This window comes from Setaria viridis, chromosome 5 (genome assembly GCF_005286985.2).
Source record: "Setaria viridis chromosome 5, Setaria_viridis_v4.0, whole genome shotgun sequence".
NCBI lineage: Eukaryota > Viridiplantae > Streptophyta > Magnoliopsida > Poales > Poaceae > Setaria > Setaria viridis.
The window spans coordinates 4,107,868-4,128,197 of record NC_048267.2 but is presented as its reverse complement, the minus strand read 5'-3'; the positions used below and the strand labels follow the sequence as shown (position 1 = coordinate 4,128,197).

The following is a 20,330-nucleotide window of genomic DNA, read 5'->3' as shown; positions in this document are numbered from 1 at the left end:
TGTTCTGTTCCAGCACCGTGATCTGTATCTGAATCGCAAATGCAGCATCTGCAGGAATGCTGGCCCCGTGGCCGTGCTCGCTCTGGCGCTGTCATTTGTCGAGGCGCGAAAACGAGAGCTCTCCTGGCCCAGCTCTTTCGCCGCCTCCCTGCTTCCCCTTTCCTCCGTTCTCGTTCCATCATAAATCACAAAACCCCAACCCCAAGCATGGTGCCTATATGGAGTACAGTACATTATTAGATTTAAGGGTGTTTCGATATCCCGTGCTAAAGTTTAGCACCTGTCACATCGGATATTTGATGCTAATTAGGAGTATTAAACATAGACTAATTACAAAACTAATTGCACAGCTGGAGTCTAATTCGCGAGACGAATCTATTAAGCCTAATTAGTCCATGATTGACAATGTGGTGCTACCGTAACCATTTGCTAATGATGGATTAATTAGGTTTAATAGATTTGTCTCATGAATTAGCACAGAGGTTCTACAATTAGTTTTATAATTAGCTCATGTTTAATCCTCCTAATTAGCATATGAACATCTGATGTGACACTGTTAAAGTTTAGCATCTAGTATCCATGGTGGGCTTGTTCTTTGCTCCGAAGTCCGAACCTGCTCTGCAGCTGTGCCGACTCGTACCAGGAATTCTCGTGCTGTGGCCGATGCTCTGACCAACCGTGCTTTGGGTTAGAGACATCAAAGGCGGGTCACAGTCCAAGTCCTTGTGCTTGCACTTCATCTCCGATAACTCCTATGCAATGAACGTTAGCTTTTTGCCACGGGCATGATCTGGCCTCGTCATGTGGCCGTCTTGGTTACTACCATGCTCCAGTGCATCATCCAGCATATGTCACCGGCCAGTTCCCGTACACGACGGCCTCCATGATCCATCGTGCTGCTGTCGTCAGTGGAAGTCGGAGTTATGAGCCAGACTTGAGCTTGATGAATGTGTCGGCATCGGCATGGCGCGCAAAGAAGCTGGGAGGCGCCCGTTCCCATTGGTTCCACTTTGATCTACTTCAGGGGCTTGCTCCTCTTCAACTTCTCGGTGAGAACATATAAGCAGGATGGCGAGCGCAGTTCCGCTTCTCACCGGACAAACGTTGTACTACGTACGTATCGAAATATTTGTCGCTGTTGATTAGCTCCGTAGCGATAAATATATCGATATGGAGGGAGTAGTAGACTAGTAGCTCCTCGCGTCCCATCCTATATGCAGTTTTTTTAACTGTTTACATTGACATTTTTGACATAGTGAGATACTGCACTCGCTTGCTCACGGGATGGCAAAGCTGGCCAACGGCCGATGCTTACAGCTGTTGAAGAACAAGCTCCAGCGCCAATGTGGAGAGGTAACTACGCTGAAATGAAAAGAACCAACTCCAAAAGTTTCAGACTGAAACATTGTAACATAGTATCTCTTTCACATGTACCGACCAACCCAAATCAGCACAAGAAGTAGCCATTCCTTTTTTTAGGGCAAAAGCACATAAATTATTACTAAGAGTGATAGTGCACAACTAGTCTGGATATCAGTCTACATATATAAAAACTTCAAAAAATCTACAGCTCCTTTTTGATGTAAAAACATGAGAATTGCTTCAGGAAAAGGGCACTGCGGCATTCCTGTTTGCTTATACAAGAATGTTACTAACAAGTCATGGGATCCTTTCCCATACGTTCTTCTGCCTCATTCGGACGACGACCATTGGAATATGGTTAATCTTCTCAAGATATTCGCTGCATTCGATTGGTCTTGGTCCTCGTAAACTAAGCTTCTCTGTAACCTCTGTGCAAGCATCTTCTATATATAATCTGTAAAGGGCTGTAAGGTGCTCGATTCCATCAGGGAGGATAAATAATTCAGGAAAATTCTCGAGCCTTAGCTCAACAAGACTAGACAATGCACTTTCCTCTATTTGGATTTGGGCGACATGAGGGGCACCAAATATATGTAGATATCGGAGCTTGGGAAATGACATTGCTCGGAAGTGTAGCTTCTTCCCTTCAAAAGCATTAGTGAGCTGAAGAGAGCATAATCTTTGTAATACTAACAGGCGGGAAAATGATTCTTCATCCAGTCTGGATAAGACCAACTGCAGCCGAGTTAGGTTCTGAAGATGTAATAACGATGACATAACCTGAAGCATGGATGCTGCTTCTAAACGTCCCTCAAAACCAAGCCAGGAAAGGGTTTGAGGTAAATGGAGTCCTTGCAGCTGCAGCTCCTCCTCATTTTGAGCAATAATTTCTAGATGAAGAAGGCAACTCAAGTTACTTACTGCATTGCACAGGTAATCACAGTGTTCACTTCTTACTTCAGAGACCGAAAATGTCCTTAAGTCTGTCAAAGCTCCGACGTTGCTCAAGGTCTCTAAGCTAGCTTTAACACACTGGAGAGCTTGCAATCCTGTCAGGTGTCTTATGCCTTTAGGCACATTTATTCCTTCAGCTGGTGCAATTTCATCACTGCTAGGAAGTGTACAAGCATACAAGTACCTCATCCTTTTAAGTTTAGCTATGCCCTTTGGTAAAGTTGATAGCTTGGCATTGAAACAATCCAACACTATCAAGTTCTGTAATCTTCCTATTGCTTCTGGTAGGTATTCAATACCAGTATTTCGAAGGCCCAGAAAACGCAGGTTAAACAAACCAAAAACTTCATTGGGCAGAGACTTGATACGAGCATCCTGCAGATCCAATGATGACAGCAAATTTGAAGTTGTAAGGACAGTCTTCAGTAAATCAATATTGATGTTTCTCTCAAAGACGTAGAGTCCACGGAGATTTGCTACAACAGATCGATGCAGTGGTTCAATATTTGCACTCTGGATTGATAAGCACCGTGTGCCCTCTGCAGAAAATGTCCCAGATCCATTGTATGCCTTACAGAAACACTCCTCATTTGCTTTGGTGAGCAGAAGAACACGTATAATATCATGCAGCCGACATCTTCTCACTCGTCCGCTTATATTCCTCTGCACTACTTGTAATAGGCTTCGGTTAATAAGTTCATGAAGGTATTCCTCTGCCACTTCCTCCATCGTTTTGTTCTCTTTTTCCTGGATGAATCCAGCAGTCATCCAGTGCCTGATCACTGTCTTCCTTTTTATTAAATAGTCCTCCGGAAATATCGCACAATGCATAAAACAATTTTTCAGATCAAATGGTAAATCCTCTAAGCTGACTTTTAGAATTGTGTTGACATCGAGGATGACATTATCAGTAAGCCGTAACTCTAAATCCTTGTATATCTTTTCCCATTCAGCATAAGTGCGTTGTTTGGAAGAGAGTAGGCGACCTATGCATGCAATAGCAATGGGCAAGCCATTACACCTCCAGACAAACTTTTGAGCCAAATGAATAAGCTCTGGTGGGCACATTTTATCATCATTTTGCCAAAATGCTTCTTTGCAAAATAGCTCCCATGAAAAATGTTCTTCAAGAGGTACCAACTGAACTAAACAATTTGCAGTTGCTAACAATGCTACTTCAAGAATTCTTGATGTTATAATGAATCGACTGACAGAATTAGTAGGAAAGGCATCCCTTATGTTAAACCAGACATCCACGCCCCAAACATCATCCAGAACTATGATATACCTTTTACCTTGCAGGTAGTTATGGATGCTCTCAACTAGGCAGAACCTTTCGCCGTTGGCGACGCCAAGGCCGAATCCTCTAGCGATGTCCTTCAACAAAGTCTCAACATGGAAGCTGTTTGACACCGTTATCCATGCAGAAGTATCAAAGCTCAATTTCACGCTGTTGTACACATGAGCAACCAGAGTGGTCTTGCCCACACCTCCCATCCCCCAAACTGCAGAAATCATCCTCTGTTTTCCAAAATCACTTGTGAGCCACTGCAACAGCAAATCCTTGTTCTTTTTAATCCCCACAGGCTCCTCCTCCCTTGCGAGGTGCAAAGACTGATATGCAGATCTAGACTGCCCGTCACTACGCCCATCTCTCCGACTTTCCCTCATGTCGTACCGAACCTTTCTCTTATCAGCACCTTCCAGGCTGGTCTTAATAGCTCGCAGCTTGCATGAAAGACGGCGCCACGTGCTGACATTACTGATTCTCTTCTTTACCTTGGTAGCAAATCCTCCATGCTTGTCCTCAAGCTTGTAGGTGAACTCGTCAACGACATCCTCGATCTCAAAAGCTAGGCCACGAATCTTCTTGACAAAGATCCCGGTGGTCTCGTCAGTGTTCTTGAATCTCTCTGCCCCTTGCAGGTAGGCGTGCATGCTCTCCAGCTCTTCCTTGACATCACGGATCTCACCAAATAGATCCTTAAGGGCAGATGCTTCCTTCCAGATCAGAGATGCGCCCAAGGTTGCTGCCTCTTTCAACAATGCAGCACCAAGCTTGCCAATCTGCACTGCCACAACACCCTCAGCCATGGTAGCAACTGGCTGTGTGATCTTTTACTTGGCTGCTTGAAAAAACAGAAGTTCTTAGTGAGTCTATCGGATCTGATCAGTAGCACGAAACAAACGGAGACTAAAAAATGGATCAAACGTCACCAAGAACATTGGCCATACCCTCCTGAAACGAAGTCGCCGGAACTAGTGTTGCCGCTCACCATTGGAGTTCAATCCCCACCACATGCTCTGTTAGTGCGTGCCAGCTGTTTGTGATGTTCTTTTCACTCTCACGGACGCGGTTACCAATTCTTCTTTTAATGGGTACCAACTTGCACATCAATTAGGAGGTGCTTGTGTTAATTTTATCAATTTTAAGCCCCACCGACGGTGGCAACGGGCACATTACCTGCGGGCCGAGGGTTTACAGGCATGTGCCCGTGAGGCAAATCCTGTGCCCGCGTCCACCGTCTGTCACGGGCAAAAAGTTGTGCCCGCGTCCGTTACCTATTGGGACTCGGGCAGCAGCGGGGAGGTGGCGGCAGGGACTCGAGCGGCGGCCGGTGGGGAGGCGAGCGAGGATGGACGGCGTGGACGTCTGGGCGCCTACCACGTGGTGTGCGGGACTGCGGGTGCGGACTCGGGTGCGGACGTGCGGTTGGGTCGCTGGGAGCATAGGAGGAACCCTAGAAATCTCATATATAATTGTATAGGATCCACATGTCAGGCATTATGTAGCGGGTTTGCGGGCATGGGCAAGATATTTTTATGCCTGCTAATTTTTTACCCGCAGGTACAAACTCAAACCCGCACCCGTGCCCGTGGACACAAAATAGAACCTGCATTCTCGCCCTACTGGATTTTTACCCGCGAGCACGCGGGTAATTTGTGCCCATTACCATCCATAGCCGACAGGTATCTATGGATGCAAGAGCAACTTTGCCCTTGTTTACTTCCCTCCAAAATCCCAACTTTGACACTATGCAAAAAGAAGATTCCCCGTCACATCAAACTTGTGGTACATGCATGGAGTACTAAATGTAGATGAAATCAAAAACTAATTGCACAGTTTTGTTGTACTTTGCGAGACGAATCTTTTAAGCCTAATTAGTCAATGTTTGGACAATAATTCACAAATACAAACGAAATGCTACAGTTGTGCATTTATGGCAAAGTACTAATTTTGCCACTCCCAAATTGGGAAGTAAACAAGGCCTTTAGCTGATTGAGAAAACCAATCCAACAGTGAGAAAACAATCCACTTTTTCCTATATTTTTTCCTCAATTGAGAAAAACTACCCCTCTCCTCTTTATTTAGAAAGGGGAATCCACCCTCTCCAGTCTCCCCTCTCCTTCTCCCCTTACTTTCCATCTCTCTCCCCCGCACGATCTGCATACAGTGAGCGCTCCTGGCCGCAGGATCTCCTGCGTGCCCGACGACCTTGCGCTGCCGCTCCTCCGGCCTGCTGCGCTGCGCCGCTCGGTCCTCCTCTGCTGTGCCGCCCGCTCCTCATACGGCCTGCCGCACCGCGCCGCCCTCCTTCTCTGCCGCATCGCGCCTCCTCCAGCTTGCCGCCTGCCATCGCATCGGCGCGTGCAGCGCTACCACACCGTGCCGCGCCTGACCCGCCGCCCTGCTGCAGCGCACGCCCTGTCCTGCTACCCCGGCGCCGCCTAACCCGCCGCCCTCCGCGCCGGCGGGCCTGCTCGCATCGCCGCCGCCCACAAGCCGCGTGCTACTGGCCCGCCGACCGCCGAAGCTCATCTCCGGCGGCGGCCCCGTCCTCCCGCGCCGCCATTCTTCGACGCCGGCCGCCGAAGGTCATCTTCGGCGCCGCCGCCCGTCCTGCCGCACCGGCGCCCCGCCGTGCCCGATGGCACAACCCCGTCTGCCGCGAGATGCCAGAGAGAAGGGAGGAGAAGGAAAAATATTCTGTCACTGACAGTGGGGCCCGCATGGCAGTGAAAGAAAGGGGAATAGAGACGGGATCACTGCTTTCAAAATGGGTTTTCTCAATCTCCTAACTAGTACAGGGAGATACTTAGCGTCTCCAAAGTATGAAATCGACCCCGGTTTTTAGATAGGATCTACAGTTGATGTGTTGTTATCTGTTAAAATAGCTTCAATGTATAGAATTGGGCTTGGATCCATACGCGGGATCCATGCGAGGTTGTTTGTGTTGAGAGCCGTACATCAATAGTGCATTGCCCTCCTTTACTCCATAAGATCTGGTTTTATGTATGGAACCTGATTCTATATAAAGTCGTCCTCGCAATGTGTAGGATCTGGTTGAAAAATATAGGACCACGAATTAGAGAGACCCTAATATAACACCATCCGTAGCGTAGGTCAAAACCTATGGTCAAATCTTCTCTCTCTTCTTCAAGCATCGAGGCAAGCCATTGCAAGGTTGTGACACTGAGATTAAGGCCCTGTTTGGATAGCAAGTGCTAAACTTTAGCACAGTGCTAAAGTTTAGCACCCTCAAATGTAGTGCTAAAGTTTAACACTTAAGGCTGTTTGGATAGTGTGCTAAACTTTAGCACATTAGTTTGCAAAAGACAATTATACCCCTCTGCTCTTGTAATCCACTCAAGAAATCCAAGCAAGCTCCAAATTTCTCCTCCCCAGCACCACCCCCCGCACCCCATCCGCCGCCTCCACTGCCCCCGCCACCGAAGAGGCGCCCGACGCCCGACGGAGGAGGCGGCGTGGCCGGCAGAGGCGGCCGGGCCCGGCGGAGGAGGCGGGCTCGGGAGTTGGCGGAGGAGGCCGCCTCCCTCCCCGCCACCACCGCCTCCCTTCCCTCCTGCCACCACCGCCTCCCTTTCCTCCCGCCACCACCGCCGCCGCCTCCCTCCCCATTCCTCCCTCGCGCCCCCTCCAGATCCGTGCGCCGGGCGGAGGAGGTGGGGCTAGGCGGAGGCGGGCATTGGAGGTGGGGCCAACGGAGGCGGGGCCCGGACGGCGGCGGCGGGGCCTGGCAGAGGCAGCGGCTGTGCCCGGCGGAGGCGGCGACGGCGGTTGTGCCCGGCATTGGCGGCGGGGCCCAGCATTGGCGGCGGGGCCGGCGAAGGCAGTGGGGGCAGCTGGAGGAGGCACGGTCGGTGGAGGTAGCAGGGGCGCCCGGAGGAGGCAGGTGGCGGAGAGGGCGAGGCGGCGCCGGTCGGATCCCGGGCTGGCGGCTGCCCGTGAGGTGGTGGCGGCGGGCCGGGCGGAGGAGGCGGGGTCGGCGGAGGCGGCGTGGCACGCCGGCGGAGGGAGCGGGGGCGGGCGGCGAAGGCACAGCCGGCGGAGGCAGCGGGGCAGGCGGAAGAGGCAGGTGGCGGGGAGGAGAGAGAGGAGAGGAGAGGGGGGCACTAGGGGGAAAATAGGCTTGGTACCACTTTTAGCACCCATTAGCACCTTTTAGCACCCCTTGGGTGTGCTAAAGAAAATGGAGGTGCTAAACTTTAGCACACCCCTTTTAGCACTCCTATTTGGAAGCCCAAGTGCTAAAATGTGCTAAAAAGTGGGGTGCTAAAGTTTAGCACCCCTTTCCAAACACCCCTAAAAAAACCAGGAGGGGGGATTGTTGCACGTGATTTTTTTTTTGACTGATCCTCCTACGCTGTGGGCAGTCAAGGGTCCTTGGTAGGGCTTTTACCTCAGTTTCTTCACCGGCTTTTGCCCGAGCTGTACCAAACAGTAGAGTTGAAACGGTATTTGATTCTCTATTTAACACTTTGCCTTTAAAATTTCTTCCTTCCTTAGTTGACATTGATTTCAACTTTCATCCCTAAAATGACGCCACAATCACTTTCGTTAGCTAACAGCGTTACGTGCTAGTTGAAAAGATGCTTTTGCCCCTCATGTAGTTGTATAACAAAATTTTAACTGATAGCACTATTTCTTTAATTTTTGCTCCATAGTTTAGCATAGTGATGAGTAAATCTGCATCATTTTTTCTGCATCATTTACAATAAAGTTTACCAAAATACAACAACATGATAATAACACATACACAAAGTTAATTGTAACTGCTAGAAACATGGTCACAAACATGGTCACGGATACATCATGAGCCAATTTGAAACAGCTGGAAACACATGTTCTATGGTCACAGCAGTGCTCTATTACAGCTAGAAACATGGTCACAGATACATCATGTGCAATATAGACCGACACCACACAAAAGAAATGGGAAAGAATTGCCCTCTGTCCTCCATCCGACGAATTTACCAAGACCGAAACAGCTAAACTCTTAAGATGGAAAAAAAAAAGCTGTGCTTGTTCAGCCTTGCGGCGTCTTCTTCACCAATCCGGACGAGAAATGAAGCTACTTGCATTTCCTCTTCTTAATTTCAAGAGGAAGCCGGGGCCGGTGGCGCTGTTGCTGTGGAGGAGGTTGTGGGCGATCTGGTCGCGCATGGTGACGGCGGGCTGCCAGCGCACAGGGTTGTCGGTGACCATGTCATCGTCGAAGATCTGGAAGGCGTTGTCGGGGTCGACGGCATCGCCGGCGCGTTCACAGATGTTGTGCACGCAGCAGGCGCCAACTCAGCCCACGTGACGAGGCCCGCGGCTGCTGACTCAGCCTGTCCGTCGGGGCCTGTGGCAGAACAACCCAAATTAACCTGGTTAAAGTGTACTTAACTTTGGCTCATATGTGAACCGACACTTTAATCAAGTTAGCCTGGTAGTCTATCAGATTTCACCCGATAAACTACTTATCTCGGATCGAAACAAAGCATACTCACATGAAGACGAGTCCAGAGATTACAACAATCCAATCCAAGTAGATTAATATAGGTCCCAACTTCAATTATTACATCACAAGAGTTTGAAATGCATATAAGTAAAGTTTTCAGAGATCAAGCAACGGAAAATAAAGCGGAAGTCTAGCGTCGATACAGCAATGCCATGGTGAAGCCTGCCATGACATCAGTTACCACGATCCTCACCGATCGAGGATGAGTCCCACTCAATAGTCTAACCCGGAGGGAGTTGGGACGGTTAAGTCATACTGGCAACTAAGTCAACAACAATACCTGAAAAAGATAGCCACAAGCAAGGCTGAGTATACTAATACTCAACAAGGCTTACCCGTCAGGTGGTAACTACTCCACCAATTCCTAGACATGTAAGGCTTTTTGGCTGAGAGGTTTGGACTACCAAAAAAGCATCTACAGTAGGTCCTTACTTTCAAGTTTTAGCATCAAGTTCTAGTTGATTAACCATTCTAGGTAAGCACCTATTCTATGCAAGCATGATGAACAAGCAATTAATCCAAGCATCAGTATTATTCATCATCCTTTGTTCCACTTCTTACTCAGTGTAGCATAGTGATCAAGCAGTCTCAAACTGTGAGAGGTAGACGATTCGAATCGAGTTTCTTAACCTCGCATGGTGGACCTCCCACGACATATGCTACTGTCGTGATGGTTTCGCATATATCTAGCGGTTCCCATCAATTCGCGGCATTTATCCAGATCCCACTTCCCTTGGCATACAATGCCCCAACGGTCCCGGAACGACGTCGTACCGAGGCTGCACTTGTACCCACATGAGACCTCATGGGAACTCGGTTCTAGAGACAGCAGGAGAAAGGTTCACGCTGATTCAATCAGGTATTAGACTTCCCCATCCCATACCAGGTATGAGCTTAGTACTTTCAAACACTTGACCACAATCACCGTCACAGTTCGACCTTAACATATTTTTCCACTAGACAGATGTGGCAATCCGCCAATTCCGAACATATAGTCCAGCCCCGCTTGTCATCCTTATGGTTCCAGCATAAGTAAACAGACAACTCCTATAACTCGCAAGTGACAGGAATTCACTCGACTTTTACCAAAGTCCCTATTTAGCATTGCAGCTACTCAACCTATCATACTAGTATTCAGCACATAGGTACCTAGAATCATGCAACTAAGGTTTCAAGCAACTCCTATAAACTTAATGCATAAACATAACTAGCATAAGTTGTGGAAAAAATTTAGAAACCAGGGTTATACTCCGGGGCTTGCCTTCTTGCTCTAAGTTAGCCTTGGGCTCTTCCGAACTTGGTTCGGGCCTTGGTTTGTCTTGATTACATCCAGCTCAGCAAGAGGATATCCTTCTTCGCGTTCCAGGCTGAGCTCGTACGTTCCATCAGCGAGGTTAGCTTCTACACAAGATGCATATGCATAAGATTTTATTTATAAGTGTTCATGATGTAGGTTGCATTTCATAAACAGTGTAAAAGCTCATGGTGCACTTCGAACACATTCACTTAGACGGACGTACAAACATTTCTTTTCTTCGCACAACAAGTTTGGTATGAAATAAAACATGGCTTTTATTTGGATGGTGATTATGTACACATATAAGGTTTTAATAACTTAGAATTCACAAAAGAAATGTGGTAGTCATTTTGGTATTGTTCATCATTCATTTAGAAAGTTATCTTGTTTCTAACTTTTAAACAACATTACTAAACATTCACTACTTTACCCTTTCTAACTAGCAATTGTTATATGCATTTAATCAGCTATTAAACTTGAATAAAAGTTCCTGGTAGCATCTAATAAGATATGGTGCTGAAATTTTTACTAAATCTTCATAATCACACAAGTGATCTATTGTAAAAAGTTTTGGGACTCTTTTGACTTCTACAAAAATTATTAACATTAAAACAGTACCCTATGGTAGATTTCATAGATCTATTTTTATCTCAAGTTCTAGAGACCATCTGGATCTGAAATTTCTACAGGAGGTTACCAAGTCCTAAAAGAGGCTACTGTAAATTTTTCAAGATTTATTGAGCATGTTAACTATTTATCCTAGTTTAAGTGTATTAAACATCATGCACTTATTTAAGCTAGACAAAACACGTATCCATCAGCAACTAGTATTTTTCCTAGAGAAACATCTGTACCAGGAACTCAACAAAAGTAATCTTGCACTTTTATCTATTTTCTTCCATTTATAGTGTAAATAACAAGATTCAACTAGCATTCAAGCATTTTAAATCTAAAACCACATGAACATCACCTAGATCAGTAGCACAAGTTTCAGATCTTGAACATGTATATCACAAGTGAACTAACAAAAGTGATTTCACATTTTTATCATTTTTCTATGATTTTTAGTGAATTTATTAGCTTATACACAAAATAAAATCTAGTGCTTAATACAGATCAGCAACATGCATATGAGTATTTTTAAAAGAAACTAGACATCACCAGCAACCTAGCAAAACGAGAATCACATTTTTCCTATTTTTCTACAACTTTTATATTAGCCAAAAATTGAGTTGTTATATGAAATTTGATTTTCCACTCTTACACTTTTTAGTGCTTTGGAGGTATTTTCCAACTCTCGGTGAATTTGAAAGGTTTTCAAAAGTTTGGATTCGAACTTTAGGTGTGTTTTCTACCTTTCCAAACTAATTTGCTAGTTTTTCCTATTTAACTTCTTGGTTGGCCCTATTTTGCTTTCTTTTGCCCTTTGTGGTATTTTTATGAAGTTGAATGGCATTTGAAAGTACAAGTGGCAAAACTTTAGAGTTTAAGTGTGATTTGGGTGCTTAACACTTGAATTACCCTTGCAAAGCTTAACTTAAACTAGACATGTTACAAGGTCGCGGCCGCCGACTCAGCACACGCGACGGGGCCAGTGGCCACCGCATCCGCCCGGCCATCGAGGCCTACGGACGCTGCAGCCGCTGCAGCCACTTGGCCTTCGGGGGCCCCGTTCGTCGAAACTCCGTCTTTGCCTTCCATATGCTGCCGCCGGAACTCTGTCTAGGGTCTAAGGGTGACACAGACGATTGGGGAAGAAAACGAATCGATTTAGTCTGACTAGCTAGGGGTATTTTTGTCCACCCATAAAAAAAATGACATGTCTCCAAGAAGTGTCTAACGTTGGTGGCTAACGGAACTAGCTGTGGTGTCATTTTAGGGATGAACGTTGAAGTCAGTACTAAATAAGGAAGGAAGAAACTTTGGGATCAAATAAGAAACAGGTCATTTTTCTCGTGTTAAATAGGAATTGCCAATAAAAAATCGCTTATTCCTCCACCTCCACCCCAAAGCCTAAAAGACGCATGCGCCCCTATCTTTTGCAAAAATATCAACGATTTTGCCTCGGCGCCCTCTCACACTCTCACGACAGCGGCGCACCTGATCCTCCCCGGCGGACGGGCGGAGCCTTGCAAGGCGGACCAACGAGCGGAGGTGCGCTGGACAGCGAGCGGAGCGGAGGCGCATTGGCGCGAGACGGAGCTGGGCGGAGTCTGCTTCCCAGGCGACGCGAGCCACGAGCGACGCGAGGTTCTAAGGCGATCGGCCGCGCTATTTCCTCAGCGGACGATCACAAGGACACGAGGTCGACGAGCGGACGTGGAGCAACGCGAGCCTGCGTACAAAGAAGATGAGGCACCGGCAAAAAGGGGGAAAAAAGAAAACAGACCACGGTAGGAGCAGAAGAGCCGAAGGCGATAAAGCACACGCCGCTAAAGAAAATAAGAAAAAAAAGGGACGGACAGGTAATAAGAAAGGGAAAAAAGAATGGAAGGAAAGAGAAAAAAGAAAGGAAAGTGATAAAAAAGAAGTAATAAAAAGACCTTCATCCATTCTTAAAAGACAAAAACGCTCAAGTCATCCCATGTGTATCAAATTCGAACCCAAATGCCAAATAAAACCATGAATCTTAAAAGGGCCATTAAAATTAAATTCTGATCGTACCATTATATTTTTTACAATAAAATCTTTGAAACGACATCCCACGCTTAGCTGGATGATATTTTTAGCGAACATTTTTTAATGGCATACAATCGAACAAATGAAAAAACATAACGAACAATATATAATAATATATCATGAAAAAAAGTTGAAATCATGAACAGTTACTTGCGTAGGACAAAAGGTAGAAACTGAGCAAAAGGAACAAATAAGTCCACATTCTCCGAACAATCATTATCTATTAATAAAGTAAGCAAAGTTCTGCCCTCAAACTTTCGTACATCATGTAAAACCGATGAAAAATCGGAGAAAAATAGACTTCTACGATGTGAACCGGGCCCTAGGGTGCAACCCGAGGTAAACCGCGCCCCTGCCCGGTGCCGGTGGTGGAGGCTTTCGGCTGGCCTGAAATGAACCCGACCGATCCTTCGGGTGTTCTCGGCGCCGATGGCAGATGTGGCTTAGGAATTCGAAAGGTTTCTCTGCAGTTTGGATCATCATGTCGTTGTAGTTTTCATCTGCTCTAGCTTTGGAGGTTGTGGATGTTTAGCTGAAACTTGAAATGATAACGCTATGCAACTAGGGTCACACCGATTAGCCGCAACGTGGTGATGCCCATGATTGTTTACCTTGTTCAGACTTCAGATAGTGGATGCTCGTGATGCATCACTAATGCCGTTGCTGCAACTTGATGCTCTGTCGCACGGCGGCGCCGCCGAGTCCGTCGATGGACGATGGGAGGAGCAATGTAAATGGATTAGAGTAGCTATCACCAGTGTGCTTACTCTTTACGTGTCCGAACCAGTGAAGAGTCGAAGACGCACTGCTGTTTTGCAGCGTGCATGTACGTCCTCTCTCTCTCAGATCGGGTACACTTGTGAACTAACGCACACCGTACCTATGGACCATATATAGATTCTCAAACAAGACTTAAACATCACATGACAAGTTCGTGTATCTATCAGAGATTCAGAGCCGGCATCGCTGGACTTGATGAGAAGCTAGCGACAAACCAAGGTACTCCGCCGTCACAGGCCTGAGGACGCGCGGCTCGTCGGCCTCCAGCGCCGCAGCGAGCTCCGGCCACACCAGCGCGTTGACGAACCACGTCCCCTCATCCCCGGGCCGCGAGAACACCTGGACGTACCCCGAGCACAGCCTCGCGGCCGCCGTGGCCGTCGGCACCGCCATCGCGGCGTGGCCGAAGCCGAAGTCCGTGTCGGTCCGGAACGAGGACAGCGTCGTGACGCTCAGGATCGGGCTCCCCACGCCCAGGATCGCCGTCTCCACGTACGCCCGGGTCTTGTGCTCCTCCACCCAGTCCACCAGCTCCTGGAGCCGCTCCTCGTACGGCGCCGGCGCCGCGATCGCCTCCCGCACCATCGCCGCCACGTCCGGCAGCGGCATCCGCAGGACCTCCGCCACGCTCGCCTCCCCGACGGCGTAGGTGATGAAGTTGCCGACGTAGTTGCGCATCGCGGCGCGGCGCTCCGGGTCCGCGATCCTCCTGCGCCCGTCCACCCTCCACCCCATGCGGCAGCGCGCCTCGGCCGTGCCGGCCACGACGCCCGCGAGGGCCTTCCAGAGGTAGGCCGAGACCGCCTGCACGCGCGTCGCGCGCTGGTAGCCATCGTTCCGGCTCGCCGCGCGCCGCAGCCGCTCGATGTCAGAGGCGTCGATGTAGTACAGGCGCTCGACGAAGCTCTGGTTGGCTGTCAGGACGTTGATCTGGTGCTTCGTGTCCAGCGGCGTGAACGCCTCGTCCAGCGTGGCGGAGTAACTCGGCGGCTCGCGAGGACGGAACACGGAGCGGTCGTGGTTCGGCCGGGATCCCGCGGCGAGCGTTTCCCCCGAGCGCGCGAGCTCGGACCAGGCGTTGACGAGGAAGCTCAGGGACTTGCCGTCCAAGAGCACGTGGTGGGTGCACCACGCGACGGTGAAGCCGCCGCAGGCGAACGACACCACCTGCACTGACAGCGGCACGTCCTCGGCGTATGGCAGCTGGAACCTCCGCACGGCGGCACCCACGGCGCCGTAGTCCAGGGTCGCCAGCGCCACGCCGGCCTCCCCCACCACGAGCTCGGCGCCCTGGTTGCCGCAGCGCAGCTCTGGGAGTCCGGAGCCCGGGTCTGTCGCGATGCGGCCGGCGAACGGGAAGAAGTGGTTCAGGAAGGACGGCAGGCCGGACTCGAAGGCCGCGACGACGGCGTCGAAGCCGCCGCCGGCGCCGGTGGACGGCTTGGGGTAGATGCAGAACGTGGAAGCCTGTATGGATTGATTGAGGAGGTCGAGGTTGGAGAGGGAGAGGACGTGCGGCTTGATGGAGGAGTCGAAGGCCTTCACCAGGCGCCGGCTGACTACTCGGAGCTGCAAATCGCCGCCGCCATTAACGCTAGCCATTCTTCTTCTTCTTCCTGGTTCCTGCAGGTCAGTAGACAGTAGTAGTGCGTGGCTGCGAGCAGGGCGCGCGCGTCGCCACTTATTATAAGCACAGCACCGGTTGGTGTGGTTGAGAATTCACTTTCATCACCAGGTTTAATGTCGGGGGCAGTGGAGCTGAATCAAGCCAGCAAGGAGCTGCACATGGTACTCAACAGCAACAAAAAACACAGGTGTGGATACTGCTGGAGATGCAAATGCAGTGGCCATTCTAACGAGGAGTGCAGAGCAGACCTCGATTGCATAATTTGCAACAAAAAGAACTCACACCTCTCATCCAAATGTCCGATCCTGAAGATGCCAAAGCCATCCATTAATTTTTGTGGCTCAGTACTGAAAGAGTTTAATATAAGCATGGAACACTATTCTTCTTTTTCCTGCAGGTCAGTAGACCCTAGTAGTGCGTAGCTGCGAGCGCCCTGCGCGCGTCGCCCTAAAGTATGGAACCGGTTGGTGTGGCTGAGCATTCACTTTCACCGGATCTAAGGGGTGTTTGGGGGTGTTTGCTTCCTAGAGGTTAAACTTTTTTCCTCTATCATATCAGATGGTTAATATTAATTAGGAGTATAAATATAGGCTAATTACAAAACTAATTGCATAGATGGAGGCTAATTCGCGAGACGAATCTATTAAGCCTAATTAATTCATGATTTGACTGTGGTGCTACAGTAACTACTTGCTAATGATAGATTAATTAGGCTTAATAGATTCGTCTCGCGAATTAGCTCAAAGCTTCTACAATTAGTTTTATCATTAGCTCATGTTTAATTCTCCTAATTAACATCCGAATATTCGATGTGACAAAGACTAAACTTTAGCCCAACGATTCAAATACGTGTTAAAGAAGTCATATATGCATCGTTTCCTTACCAAATCGAGGGAGATGAGAATGACTGTACAAAGCGTCTGGTTGGTGTGGACTGTGGAGTACGAGATATATTTGGGTGAGAGAATGCGATAGAGATTCACTATAGAATATAATGGTTTTCTTAAATCGGCAAGCGTTCCACGCATGCTATGCGCGGTTACGTCTTCATCCACTGCACAGTGACAAGCATCAAGCGCCCTGAAGAAGATCGGGAAGCTCCTGGCCTGGTCTTGGTGGCCTGTACGTAGCCTGTAGGCCCTTGCTGGCGCGAGAGCGAAGCTACAGTAAGCTCAGAACGATTGAAATTCAGCCAGACGGACAGAATCTTGAAAAAAAGGAAACGAAAGAAAAAAAGGAGAATAAATTTTCCTGATACATTTTCTTGCTCGTGCTAAGAGCTCCTCTCGATCTCCAAGCAGCGACGCACTCGATCAGGCACACCAGTCGACTACTACAATCCAATAACGAGCAATTCGCAAGAGATAAGGACAACAGTTCCAAATTGTAGTTCGTTTTGATTTTTCTAAGACATACATTATGAATAAAAAAATTAAAATCACCTACAATTTGGAACGGAAAAAGTAGTTCAGATCGGCTGTAGACACTCATTCGGGAATGTTGAGGCCGGTTTCCTTTATCAAAAAAAGCACTAGATCACATAGGGAGCTTGTGGCTTATTTGGAATTTTGGATAAACCAATTTTATCGTAATCTACATGAATCGAAGTGAAAACTAAACTAGTTTAAACTTTTTGATACGTACTTATTTTTTCGGGCAAAGATATAGCCGTCAGTATCGTCGCATCTTCAAGAGTGTCCAATATATCCAAAATTCTCGTTTTGGGAACTAACGTGATAACCTCTGCTCCAACAGGTGCCCAAACCCGCGTCCTATTTTTTCCAAACGCCCAAAAACGCCGGCCTCACGAGCCAAATTTACGGCGCTGCGATCCGTTGCCAATCGCAGATATTTTCTGTCCCGCGTCCACGATTCCCCGTTCGCGCCATCGGTCATCCCATCGACGGCCTCTCCGCACTCGCAGACGATGACGAGCCACACCAGGTCCCCACCGCACGCACGTAGCAAAGATCAGCGGATCGGGGCTTCCATGGACGTCAGTGCTGCTACTGCTGTGCTCAGCAGGAGGATGATGGTGAGGGAGAGAGCAAGCGAGAGAGTGAACCAGACAACCAGACGTGCAGAGAGCAGATCGGAGGAGAGAAGGGAGATCGTCAATGGCAGCGGATGCAACAGTTCGTGGAGGAGCAGAAAAGAGTTTTATTTTTGGCATGGGCTCTAATTTGAAATATTTTTACATGTTTTATTTTTCTAAAAAGTTTTATTTTAGAATTAATTTTGTGTGTATATATATAAATATTAGTTTTGTATGGACTTTTATAGCCTTTTGCTTTTGAATTCATATGAAATTTAAATTTCTAATCTATATAACTTGAATTTATTAATCTAAAATAATCGGGCAATGTTTTCATTGCTTCATGGAATTTCTAGTTGTGTTATTTGGCATTTAATTGAGTACCAGACTTATGTACGCACCCACACCCAGATGAGACCAGACACGTGCGTGCACGCATAGAGCAACTCCAAGAGTACCCAAAAAATTCTTCCCCAAAATTATATATTGGGGGTTCTCCTAAAAAAGAATTTAGGAGAAAAACATATCAATCCACAGTAGATCACTAATAAATTGCTGTAACATTCGCAAAAATCACTACCTTAAATCACCCGCTAAAAATCGTTTTCAAAATCTTTTTATCGTTGAGCTCCCGAAAATCCAAACTCTTCCCAGCGATTTCGCCATCCCGGCACCCAAGCTGACAGCCATCATTTTATCCTCTCCCGTAATTTTCGCCGCGTGCCGGTCAACAGACCGTCGCGCGTGCTCCGACCGCGTGCCGCAATCGCTGCCGGCTTCCCCTTTCTTTTTTCTCTTTTTACTCCCCTCTATTTCCTCGTTCCTTCTCTCTTTCTCTTTTTCCTTCCTTCTTCTTCCTTCTTCTTCCTCCTTCCTTCTTCTCTTTCCTCCTCCTTTCTTCTTCCTGGCACCTAGTGCCATCTTCCTAGCCGCCCCCCCCCGGCGCATTTATTTCCCCCGGCTCCCTCCGGCGCCTGGCCGCCCCGGCCCTGCGCGCCCGGGCCCCTGCCGCGCCTGTGCCCGGCGCAGTGCGCTGACCCTCCCGCCTCGGCAGCCGCGCTGCACCCGGCGCCGGCGCGGCTTATCGCGCGCCGCCCCCCGGCGCCCGTCCCCCACCGCCCTGCGCGCCCCTCCTGCCGGCCGCTGAGCCCCGCCCAGCCCCGCGCCTGCCCGACCCCCACCTCCCTGCCGCGCTGCCCGGCGCACCATCCGCCGCCCACCGGCCCAAGCCCGTCACCGGCCGCTCCTCGCCGGCTATAAAAGGGGGGCCATTCCGGCTACCCCTCACCCCAAGCCGCGCCCTCCCCACTACCTCAGCCCTTCCCCTGCACATCACGCCGCCGCCAGTAGCACCGCCACCAGAGCCGTGCGCCGCCGCCCGAAGTCCACCACCGGCCGCCCCTTCCCCGGTGCCGCCACCCACGGTAAGGGAGCCAAAATGGGATCTTCTCCCCTTCCTCCACCTCTTCCGCCCCACGGCTCGCCGCCAGCCCTCCTCCCCTCCCCAACCTCTTGACTGGCCCAAGAAAGGAGAAGAAAATTCCCCAAATTTCGATCTAACCCCCTCCTTCTTCCTATTCGCAAATAAGTCCTTCCACCACTCTCAAAGAACTTCTCACAAATCAACCCCTCCACTCACGAAAATATTTACAAATAAATCCCTGATTTCTCGCGAATCAGTCCTAAACCTCCTTTTAAGCCCCTAATCCATGTTTAACTCGTTATTTCATGCGCCATACTTCCTCCAATTAATCCCAAATTCGACCACGTCATCCTCCAGTATACCTCCACCGATCCATATCCAAATTTCCCAAAAAATAATCATTCTACCTATTTTTCATTTGCGTTCTTTGTTCGGAGCTCAACGGGTAAAACCTTATTTTCTTTTATTTATTTATGTGCCCGTTTGTGTGTGTCGTAGATCGCGGAGTACCCAAGGAGGAGCACGAGGAGGAGTTTGACCGCGAGCCCGAGCCCGAGGACCAGCAGCACGAGCCGGAACTCCCAGAAGGCTTTGAGGACGACAAGTCCAATCTCACCCTTTGATGCATATTCAATTCCTAGTTTTTCAAACACAACCTATTGGCCATATTGTTTTATTGCAAGACATGGTTGGATAGCCACCCCCTGATTGCTATGAATATTCCTTGTTGTCCTATATTTATCTCTAAATATGATTTGCTCTGTTTAGATGATAATTACTGCTAGAATGCTTAGGAACTCGTTACTCAACTTCAATCATGACTACAACGGTTTATTTAGCGAATAAATGCGTGAGTGTGTTCAAATGGGAAAATGGGTTTCCGGGTTCAAAGGCAAGGAATGTGTAGATGAGATGGATGGGTGTTTCTTGTGTGAAATGCCAGAATGTTGGGCTCGTACCTTAGTGGTTGAGCAAGGTTGGGAGATATCCATCTTGTCATGGTTAATGATCGAGTTGATGTGTCATCTTGCCTAATTCAACCATCGTGCAACCACTCGACCGTTGTATGGGCAACGGCTTAGCATAAATCCCACTAGCTAAACTGTTAGTCTTCAGGCGTGCTGGTGAGCAACGGGAGCCCATGGAAAAAGGAGTAAGCTCTTGGTGACTTAGGTCCTGGTTAAGACCTCGATGGTAGGTCATTAACCCCTTGGGTACTTCCGTGTTGGCTAGTCAGTCTTAGCTAAGGTGGGTAATGGCTTTGTTAGGATCTGCACCAGCACTAAGGTGATCGTGCTGCGGTACCCTGCTTGTGGGAAAAGTGTACAACCTCTGCAGAGTTAAAACCTATCCGGGTAGCCGTGTCC

General features: G+C 48.6%; 2 protein-coding genes across 3 annotated transcripts; both read right to left on the bottom strand.

Annotated features, from left to right (window-relative positions):
• Positions 1–1,401: 1,401 nt before the first annotated feature.
• Positions 1,402–4,705, bottom strand: LOC117857879 (disease resistance protein RPM1). 2 transcript variants are annotated; one of them, XM_034740776.1, is made up of 2 exons: positions 4,552–4,705; positions 1,402–4,442 (listed from the first exon to the last, which is right to left on the bottom strand). In XM_034740776.1, the coding sequence occupies exon 2, from the start codon at positions 4,408–4,410 to the stop codon at positions 1,660–1,662; it is 2,751 nt and encodes a 916-aa protein (XP_034596667.1). In that variant the 5' UTR covers positions 4,411–4,442; positions 4,552–4,705; the 3' UTR covers positions 1,402–1,659. The 2 variants fall into 2 exon arrangements, with proteins under 2 accessions (XP_034596667.1, XP_072150231.1); XM_072294130.1 differs by having other exon boundaries at positions 4,534–4,622.
• Positions 4,706–13,820: 9,115 nt separating this feature from the next.
• Positions 13,821–15,817, bottom strand: LOC117858499 (coniferyl alcohol acyltransferase). Its single transcript, XM_034741573.2, has one exon. It carries the CDS (start codon positions 15,478–15,480, stop codon positions 14,050–14,052), a length of 1,431 nt encoding a protein of 476 aa, XP_034597464.1. The 5' UTR covers positions 15,481–15,817; the 3' UTR covers positions 13,821–14,049.
• Positions 15,818–20,330: the final 4,513 nt, after the last annotated feature.